The sequence below is a fragment of the Lytechinus pictus genome, chromosome 12 (assembly GCF_037042905.1).
Source record: "Lytechinus pictus isolate F3 Inbred chromosome 12, Lp3.0, whole genome shotgun sequence".
Classification (NCBI taxonomy): domain Eukaryota; kingdom Metazoa; phylum Echinodermata; class Echinoidea; order Temnopleuroida; family Toxopneustidae; genus Lytechinus; species Lytechinus pictus.
The window spans coordinates 27,958,875-27,969,932 of record NC_087256.1 but is presented as its reverse complement, the minus strand read 5'-3'; the positions used below and the strand labels follow the sequence as shown (position 1 = coordinate 27,969,932).

At 39.7% G+C, this 11,058-nt stretch overlaps 1 protein-coding gene across 1 annotated transcript; it reads left to right on the top strand.

The window, feature by feature from the left end:
* Nucleotides 1–276: 276 nt before the first annotated feature.
* On the top strand, nucleotides 277–10,106 carry LOC129273096 (TWiK family of potassium channels protein 7-like). Its single transcript, XM_054910146.2, has 4 exons — nucleotides 277–931; nucleotides 1,474–1,801; nucleotides 2,716–2,912; nucleotides 8,752–10,106. The coding sequence occupies exons 2-4, from the start codon at nucleotides 1,515–1,517 to the stop codon at nucleotides 9,477–9,479; spliced, it is 1,212 nt and encodes a 403-aa protein (XP_054766121.2). The 5' UTR covers nucleotides 277–931; nucleotides 1,474–1,514; the 3' UTR covers nucleotides 9,480–10,106.
* Nucleotides 10,107–11,058: the final 952 nt, after the last annotated feature.

Sequence of the window (11,058 nt, the reverse complement as noted above, 5' to 3'; positions counted from 1 at the left end):
TCTTTTATTTTAAGGATAAATTTTCTAACAATGTTCATGAATTAGCTGTTACCAAGTCGGTTGGGTCTTGGGTGATTTTTTTTCTTCGGTTATACGCATGCATGTTGATCTACCTCCAATTCAAAATAATTATGATCATACTTCGACAGCCTACATGCAGTATATCATTACTTCAAAATGCTGAATGGAGTTAAGCACCCCGCAGCCATGCAGCCAATCAGGCCGAGGCCTAGATGAGAGTTTGAACCAACTCCCGGCGGAATAATTGGAATGGTTGTAATTGATGTGCAGCTAGTAACACGGGAAGTATTCGAAGTTCAGCTTGTCTTTAACCCTTTCGCTGCACCCACCCTGTAAGCTAACCGCGAGTAGGTTTGCGAGTAGTAGCGACATGATGAACTGTGACATTTTGAGTGTGGCGTACACTCCTACCGTCTAGTCCCACACGCAGTAGACGGTGAACGCATTCGCATTCTCAAATACCGATGCAGTGACTACTTTGAGGTCGCATAAGTTTCTATACATCTTCGGTTGTTTAATGTTTTGTTTTATTCGCTTGCCATTTTTCTATCATCAGGACGGCAAATGTTGGATCAATGATTTACCTTGGAGGAATCTAGAATTCTAGGAGAGATCTATATCCAGGCGATTCATTCTTATCGCTTCATCATCTCGAGTCTTTGGAAGATGTAACCTATGATAGCAAAGTTATTCGGCCAAGTATGTATCTTAGATGATGCTGATGTTCAAGCGTGCATCAATCACTCCTTGGTGAAATTAACGAGTCGTGAGGAATTTTCCCGCATCGTCTGCTATTGCTCTTTTCCAGTCATTAACTCGGAGCAGACGACAAACGAAGCACCAATTTTCGTTTTAACCAAGCGCGGGAATCTTGGGAGACGAGCTGCTGTTGACAGTTGTTTTTACGAAGGTTAGATATGAATGGTATATAAAATCGATTTGACAGGATAAACATCCTCCCATCACCAAAATTTTCAATTTTCTCAGAGGTTGTTGGTTTATGACTTGCTTCTTTTTAATAGCGCTTCTACGAGTCACGTCGGGCTCGCAGAATATATTGTCATCTAATATTTTATTTAATACTATATGTCTCAGATTTTATGCGTGACAAACTATTGTTAGGTAGGCGCCACGTTTCAATCGTGTTTTATTGAATTCATAAACTTGATTATTGTTAGATAATTATATGTCACTTCTTTTTCTTGCTTAATATGTTCTTTTCGTTTCTTTGCTGCCAGTGTTTATGAGCAATAGGTCGTTATGATATAAAAATCAATATTCAAATTCTTCACATCACGTTTTATACAATTTTCACGCTATGCATTTATTCAGTTTATGATAGATAAATTGATAACCTATTGATATTATTTTATGAACCAAATAATTTGTTATGTTTAACGTGTTTAACAAGATCGGAATTGCTCTAAACATGTATTTTATGGTTATTTATAGGATAAATAGACCCAGCATCGGACAAGTACGATAACCAAAAAATGGGAGATTACAACTGGAGACAGAGCGCGGCTACCAGCGATGATGACTACCGTTATTCTGGTTATGGAGGCCGGGGAGAGGAAGAGGAGGATCTGCCTCCCGTCCAGATGGTCCAGGAGGAGCCCTCAATGCTTCGGGTCGCTCTCCACTATTGCATGACCAACGGAGGCCTCATCGTGTGCCTTATCCTCTACACGTGCATGGGAGCTTGGGTGTTCCAGGCGTTGGAGGGGCCCGCCGAAGCCAACGCGGTGGAGAATCTTCGGCTTGAACGCTCCGAGTACAGGTAGGTAATAGTTCGACTCTGCTTAAGGCCACCGCACACCTTACGAGACTGTTCGCGATCCGATTTTGGGACAAATCGCATTTTGCTAATTTTCTTAAAATGTGAATGGAAGATATCATTTTATTTGAGGTTAAAATTTATTGAAATAATACTCATATAACCATTTTGAAAGATTGAAAGCCTTTATTTTGGAGTTAAGGCAAAATTAGTTTCAAATCGTAGCCAATCGTACGACTGCTATGACGTCATTACGACTAGATATTGAATTTGCTTTTATTCTAAGAAGGATGATAGCAAAGTCACAGATTTGAACATAGGTATTCGAACGATGATTTCAAACATTACACAGTATAGATATTCCATGTCTCAATATCTGCATCAAATTCTACTAGGTTTCATTCCAAAATCGGGTCGCAGACCAATCGTAAGGTGTGCGGTCGCCTATACTGACGCTGCCAGTCACATTAGCAAGACCAACTCCAAACTGTCCGATTGTATGTCAATTGAGAGAACGTATATAGCTTTAATCGGTATGGAGTCGGCTTCGTTGTATGACTGCGACATAAACGTCATTTTCATGAAGAATTGTATCGGTTGGAAGTACTTTTTTCGCATCTGAATGAGATTACAGTATGAAAGAAAAACCAGGTCACTATATCTGCTGGGATTTGGGGTGTGAGATAATATAAAATGTGACATGGTACTTGTTGATATTAATATATATTTACACATCAGTCATTCTAGATAATTAAGAAGAATAAAACAAGACTCTTTCAATTGTAACAGAAATCCTTTATTCAGTATGCGCCCTTGGACCGATGGGTTATCATAATTTTCGGTATCCCGATTTCAAACAGTAGAAACAAAGATACTTTCACTTGATTATTTTATTTTTCAATCCATTCGATATGTAGGGAACTCCTCATCGACAAGTTGTATAATATTTCTCATTGGGGTGAAATTGATGAGGACCAGTGGTGGAGGAGGGCAAGTAGGCACATCAAGGGCTACGAGGATCAACTAGGCGTGATCATGGACAAGGATGAATTTAGTGCGAAGTGGAATTTCTACGGCGCCATGTTCTTTGCAACCACCATCCTGACGACTATAGGTAAGTCTTTGACCCCCTATTTCTTTTGTTCTCAAACTACCACCATCACGATCATTATCATCACCATTCACGCCGTATAATTATCATAATTATTACTACTACCACCATCTCCAACACCACAACCACTTATTACAAAACATAGCCATCATAAGCAACTTCATCGTCACCATCATCGTCATTATCATCATCAGCAGCAGCACTGACACTGCCGTCGCCATAACCACCACCACCATGCAGCTTACAACACCTTGGCCACAACCACCAAAACATCATTATCTTCACCATCACCATCATCATAGTCATCATCATCATTACCATCTTCATCGTCATCATCATTTTCTTCGTCATTGTCATCATCATTATCATCATCATCAGCATCATCATCATCATCATTATCATATTCATCATCATCATCACCATCATAACCATCATCATCATCATTATCATTATCATCATCAGCAACACCGACACTGCCGTCGCCATAACCACCATGGCCACAAACACCAAAACATAACCACCACCACCACCAACATCATCATCTTCACCATCATCAACATCATCACCACCATCATCATCATCATTATCATCATTGTCATCGTCATCATTATTCTTCATCATCGTCATCATCTTCATCATCATCATCATTATCATATTCATCAATATCATCATCATCATTATCATCATTGTCATCATCATCATTATCACTATCATCATCACCATCGTCATCATCCTCTTATATACTCCTCATCATCATAACAATCCTCCTCATCATCAAAACCATCATCATCATCATCATCATTATCATTCTCACCACCACATTCATCATCATCACCATCATCATCATCGCGTCCTTATAATCTTTCTTTTCTCTTTATCTTGATACTTATGCGAGGTCATCGTCATTACGTAATTGAATATGTTATTCAACCAACCTCTCATCCGCCTCCTCCTCCTCCTCAATTATTTTTTTCTTCTCTTTCTTACCTAGCCTCCTTCTCCTGTGAATCCACTTCTTCTCATCTCCCTATTTATAGATCTGTCCCCCCATATTTCTTTCGCTCTATCATGAAGTCCTCATGCACCTTCTTTCTTGCACATACACACACGCGCACACACCCACCCTCATGCCCTTACACACATCGTCTTGTAATTTGACAGTCGGAGACTTACTAATTATTAATCGCTAATGTGAGGACGTGTGTGTGCGGTCTCATACACTCTAAAACTCCAAATCCACTCAACATGGCTCATTTTTTTTACATACGCGAGCATCGTTCACTAACCCGGGGACGCTTTCTATCGCCCTACACACATAAGATTAATTTGCCGTATACGGGAACTTATTAAATCATGAATTTAAAAAATAAAACGGTTTGAAATGAGATGAGAAATTGTTTAGCAAGGTTATCTGAACAGGGGAAGTCCGCAGTAGCAAGATGTCCTCGGTTGATGGATGAAATGTAATAAAATGTCCCCAGAAGTACTTCATTGCAAACTCAACCGGCGCAAACAAACATCCTCACAAACTCTTTGCGGGACACCCTCCACTTAAACTTTCTTATACCGCAGTCACATTCTAAGGCGGCCGTATATGTCGAGTCGAAAACAACATTTTTTTTTGTATCAGCTACATATAGGACTGGTGGTTTGAATAAAAATGAATAAAAACGGCTGCTTTCGACTCGCCGTACAGCCGCCGTAGAGCAAATGTGACTGAAGTTTTACTCAACTTTCTACTTCCATCATGTCCATAGACCGCCTCCGCCTATTTTTATAACTTACTCATTTATGATTTTCTTACTGTTTTATTTCTTAATCTATTTGTTTATAATTTATTCATATTTCAATATGTTACTTTTTTTTTTGGGGGGGGGTCTTCTTCTGGTGGGGATGCTGAAAGTAATGCCTTAAAATAAACTGATATGTAATTATATTAAAATCGTTATTTTTTTCACCCTTATAGTTACAATCTATGTATTCAATTTATTATTCACATCTCAAAAAAAATAATAATTGAATATGTTTTTTTTAATTAGTCAAGCATAACGACATTAATAAAGGATATTTTCGTAATCTTGTCTGCAGATATCTTTCATGTTTATGAACAAAGATGTAATCATCATCAATTTATGGTTTATTAGCAATAAAATTTCCCTCTTCCGCACTGTTGTACTAGTTAAAAAGGTTTCTCTATGATCAGTCTTAGAGGACGTTTGGATTGTTGATACTATTAATTCAGTTGATATATTACATCAAGAAAGAGTCGAGATGATCTGGCCTGCTGTTGCTCTTTGCTTTGGCAATGAATAGGGGACATGATTCAGTAATCTAACCATTCAGAAACCCTACTGCGGCAAACTCGCTTGATCTCAAGCCAAGTACATGGTAATATTGGTCTGACCCATATCTGAAAATTTAAAGCTGCATTCACAGCAGAGCGAATTAAGGCCAGGGACAAGACCCTTGCTCATTCGTCATTGAAGGAAGCCTACGACAGATGACGGTAGCTTCCATGGGGCGACGCAGCGCGACGGTATTATGGGGATCCCGAGGGCTAGCCAACATCCGCATTATATAATCACACTCTCCTTTATAATTAATCAATCTACGGAGTGGGTTAACATGAACTTGCCAACGGTTGGTTAAATAAAATCTCAATCTCGTTGACATGCAATGTCTTTTAACCAACAGTTGTTAGGTTCATATGACAACCAACCCATTTTTTTAAGGAGATTGCGTGGACACCCGGAAGTATTTCCTGCGAATGAGTTTAGACCGCCCAAATCTATTATTACGTTATTTCCAACGAATTACCATTTAGAGAGGGATTTAGACCCGGATTTAGAGTCAGTTTCGTTAATATGACCCTTGCATTCGGTATCCTCATGTTTCCATAATTATAGAGCACCACCTTATTCTATTACAATGTCGTGAAAATTAGGAAGATGACATGCGTAAGTTTTCCCACGTGCAGAAGGTGTTATTGATTGGATTTGCATCATTTTACGATCTACTGTGTCTCACTTGTCAACGTGGTAAATTGTAGAAGGCTTTATCACAATTTTCATGCGTTCAACTGTCGATTCTTTCAATATTGATCAGAAAAAATTGTAACACATCATGACTTGGAGTGGGAACCTACTAGGGGCACTTTAAAATGCGATGAAAATGATGTGAGAAAAACAAATGTCAGTTCCGCAGAAAGAGAATTGGTTTCATGACCCCAAGCCTATTGATACTATCCAATCATTAATGGGGTTCACCTCAGTTTTACATGGTGGTATGGGACTGTTTCTATTCCGAAACAGACTGACAAATTACAGGGAAATATGAGGCCCCGAGGAAACATTGAAATCGTAGACACGGGCGTATATCCTTCGCGATGTGGATGCAACTCTGCCTATCCATCCTCCCTCACAAAGCTGGTTACCAAGAAATATTTGTTTTATATTATTTTGTGTTAGGGTTTCGAAATGCTCATTTGCTCATATGGGCCGCCCCTCCCACCCTCCCCCTTCCAACATCTTCCACCCAATAAACACGCTTGCTAAACGAGGATCCTGGATGTAACTCCCCGTTGTTTATAAAGTTCCGGGTACGCCATCACCCGCTTCCCGCCAATACAACGATAGGAATGCACATATAGACAAATCCTCATTACGAGTGCGATTGTTGGATATCAGCCCTAGTCTTCTCTCAGGCGCCCTTTTGAAATGGTTTTCCATGAGAACTACAATGATCTACATATTCACCTTCTACATGACCAACGCCCAGCGAGATGTTAAAAAAGTTTCAACAATTAATAAAAAGTTTGAACAATTCTATAAAAGTTCAAACAACTTTTTGTTAGAGTGACGGGCTTAAACATGTAAAACATTTTTTTCTTTCACTTTTTTTTCTTCCTTTTTTTTAACTGAAGGGGCTGGATAGGGTGGTTAGTAAGTTTCTTATGATGTTATTAAGAAGAAGTATCATTTATAATGAAAATGTCATGCTCTATAACCTTCAAAATATACATAGATGACCTTGAAAGAATGCTGTGCCAATCATTACAGCCGGCTTGATATATAGTTGGGATGTGCAGGTACTTGCCGGGATGTGCAGATATTTGCTGGGATGTGCCAATCTTTGCCGGGATTACGTTTCGAAGCTGACATTCATCCACCATTAGAAGTGTAGATGTTGAAATGTTAAAGAGCAAAATAGATACATGTCCCCACCTTTTTCCTAGAAATATCGATTGTCTTCAACAAAAACCAAAAAAACAAGACGAAAGAACGAGTGATGGGAGAAGATGACAAAAGAAATAATCCAAACTCCTTCCAGTATGTAGCCTACAGGAAACCATCTTAACTTTATTGTTGTCTATAGTGCCTGATTTAATACCAGTGAGATGTTTGTGAGATGATAAGCAAGCATGGTGGCGGGATGAGCCAAATAATTGGAGGGGATTCAGCAACATTGCATATGGAGCTAAATTTATATTTAAAAAAATAAAAATCCGGGAGCGAGCGAAAATTTCGACGGTTTAAACAAAATTAAAGCCTCGGAGCGGGCCTCAGAGGCTGGAAGCAGTTTCCAAACATGCTACAATAAATCGAACATATTCAAATTTCTTGCAACTGCTTGGAGATTCCGTAATTTTCAGAGCATAGATGTACATGGTATATGCCACACTGCTGTCACACCAACGAACCGATTCCAGACCGGCCTAACCTCATTACGTTATTTCCAATGACATCATTGGTCGCCTTGTAGGCGGTTTCGTTGGTGTGACTGTTGCCTATCTGAGATGCTAAGAGTATAAAGCCGGTGAACCAGCCTATCAAGAAGAGGAGGTTTACCATTTCACGTCAGGATGCATCGGTCCATCTCATCGGTCTTGATTAAAATACATGTCTTAATCGACTCATGTCATTGCTCTTTCCTCAGCCTATAGCATCGCCGACTCCCAGGCAGCTCCGAACTAACATCCTCTCTATTCTCTCTCTATTTTCTTTATATCTCTCTCATATTGCCCCACCCACACTCTTAACCTTTTCTTCCCTATTCCATACATTCAACCTCCCTCCCCCCCCCCCCCCTCGGTCATTTTTTTTTTCATCACGCTCTATCTTCCTAGCATCATATAATATAGATATGAACTGTCATCCTCCTCCTCTTTCTTTCTCTCGCTGTCTCTCAATCGTTCTTTCTCTAAGTCACACATACCCTTCTTTCCCTATCTATACCCCCTCTCTTCCTGGTACAGTTTTTCTGATAATGTGTGAGTTACCGAACCAAGTAACACTCCCCCCCCCCCCCCCCCCACCCCCCGTCGACACATTACATATTAGGTCATAAATCTAGCATGGTAAACTAAAACCTCATATTCATGGAATTCATGAAATTATGTTGAAAAGAACTTGAGAATCATTTTTGTGATAGGTTTTTGGGGTGTAGTCCTTACCTTAACAATACGTGAATGCTGTCATTGGCTATATTTTGGAATTATACCTGATGAGTAACATTTATTTTCGCCCGGAATTCAAATAGGGATAAAAGAGTATAACATACAGAATGATGACAAAATGAATGCGGGAAGGGAAAATAAGAAAGAAAATTAATTGGTCCATAATTAAGTTTCGCCAATGTAATTATACTTGTAATTCCTGATTTTTGTTCATTAACAGTAGAATCTGAACTCATTAAAATTGTTATTTCATGTCGAGGTACCCTGCGTTATCATGTTCAAGCTTACTGATTTTACTCTCCGATTTCTAAAATTCATTGTTATGTTGTGGTGACCAACCAGACAATAAAAATATTTAATCAATTATTATTTTGTGTTTTCCTCCAGGTTATGGGAACATCGCACCCGTCACGACCGGTGGGCGCATCTTCTGCATCTTCTACGGGGTCTTCGGCATCGCACTCCTACTCATCATCCTGGCCAGCATCGGCACCCTCTTAGCCCAAGGCGCCACCCTCACCTACCGCCGCATGCACACCATGGTCCAAAGCGTCAAGGGAGAGGAGCCCGAAGACGACATGCTCTATCAGCGTGATCGACGATCACAGGAGATCATCGACGAGATCTGGTCACCACCTCCCGAGGTTCCGAAGGATGGCGAGACGTTGCCGATCCACCGGGTCGATCTGCATGAGACCGGGAAGAAGGGCAAGAAGGGTGGACGGAGGGTTGGTGGCGCCATCGGAAAAGGGGAGCAGGCACAACCGGAAGAACCGCAGATACCTCTCATCGGGATCCTGATATTCGCGTTCCTGTATGTGTGCCTTCTGGCGCTGCTGATGCAGGCGTGGGAGTCGCAGTGGAACTACTTCGAAGCGTTCTATTTCTCCTTCATCACTCTCACCACCATCGGGTTCGGTGACTTAGTTCCTGCGGATCAGAAGCAGCTCATAGCGTCCATCTTCTTCATTCTCCTCGGTATGGCCGTCATGTCGATGTGCATTGCGCTCGCCCAGGACATGATCATCCAGAAGGTGGCTTGGTTAAGTGATAAGATCAGCGTCATCGTCGCCGGCAACAAGCGAAGGAACGTAGAAGAGGAGGAGGAGTCATAGCCGACATTTGCTATATTATTAGGATGACGTCGGATATAATACAGTAAACGTAATGTAAATATGTGAATTAATTTATCTATCATAGTGTATCTAAGGAGACTGCGTCATGGTGACAACGTATCAAGACAAACGTTATATCTTGTAAAGATTGTGTACTATCAAAAACATTATTTGTGTACTATCAGAGACATTATTTGGATTCGCATTGGCATTGTAAAATGAAGTAAACGCCGACGTCTTATGTGGGTGATCAAAAGCGAGGATCCAAGGGGGTGAGCGAAGGCATGGCCCTCCTCCTTGTCCTACTTTTTTTTAAAACAAATGTTATAATCATTACTCTGTGCTAAGGAGTGTGTGTCCCTCGTGTGTCAATATTGAAGTCAACAATGGAAATATGCCCCATTTTTAGTGATGACATTTTTAGGGCTTGTCAATACTTTATGAGTTATTCGTCGGGGCTTTTTCAAGGTGGTCCTCTTTATTGTTTAAAACAATGTTTAAACAATTTTCTCAGTCCCCGCCCAACCCTCACATGAAATCAAGTACCCGCCATCCCCCTTCCCCGAATGGAGAAATAATTATTGATAAACATGAAGAAAAAAAACCAATCACAACCGTATACGTTAATTGATATGGTGTTGTCCATTGCGTTGTCATTTTGATTTTCTTCATTATCATGATAATGACGGCTGATTGTTGTTTGTTTTATCAATAGTTTAGCCCTATATTAAATCATCGCCCACATGAGTTCAATGGTTATCTTAAACTTAAATTAAAGCTGAATGAGATGAATGAAGTTTAGAAAAAAAACACATTCGTTTATTCTTTGTAGCTACGGCATTGACTCCAAGTAAATTCGTTTGAATGATGAAGGTGAAAATAATGTTCTGGTTCTTTTTTTACTATGATAAAAATGGTTATATGGCTGTTGATGGTTACAGTAAGAGAATTTGAACTAAAATGTGAACATTGTACCAAATATGTAGTGTTCACTAAATCAACCGAACTAAAAGAATAAGGTAACAAATACCTTTAATTTGGTCGAATATTATACTATATTTGTTAGGGTAAAGTAGAGATATATGAGATTTTCTGTGTCATTTGGGCCTTTTTAACTGCGCATATATGTTTATTTCCAAACCCATTATTGATAATGCTTGCCAGTCGACTTACGTCACTCTTATAGGTCCATCCATGCTCAAAGCAGCGACAACAGAGAAGTATATCATATGTTTTTAAAATGTGCATCATCAATTTATTGTTTATGCCGCAGATTTTTCTTTGATCTCTCCGAAAGTCTTTCCTTAAAAGGATCCTTTCCGCGATCACTCATTTATTTATTTTTTTGATACACATTGCCGTTACTGCATAAACAAGGAAATTATACATGCAAAAGGTCCCCCTATGTCTGTTAAGTTTGGTTGGTTGAAAATCAACTCGTCAGCATTTTCTCTCACATTCAAAACATAAATGTGAGCGATGAAGCGTATATAGTTACATCATGGCGTTTTCTGCCTGTATATGAAATTGAAACCAAAATCTCTGCTGATTTTTGTAGATGATAATGGGTTGTGCAAAA

Excerpts from the sequence above, each read along its gene's own strand:
- LOC129273096 (XM_054910146.2), top strand. The coding sequence starts at position 1,515 with ATGGGAGATTACAACTGGAGACAGAGCGCGGCTACCAGCGATGATGAC. Across the intron at positions 1,802-2,715 it reads CTTGAACGCTCCGAGTACAG|GGAACTCCTCATCGACAAGT; the intron begins GTAGGTAATAGT and ends TTCGATATGTAG. Across the intron at positions 2,913-8,751 it reads CACCATCCTGACGACTATAG|GTTATGGGAACATCGCACCC; the intron begins GTAAGTCTTTGA and ends GTTTTCCTCCAG.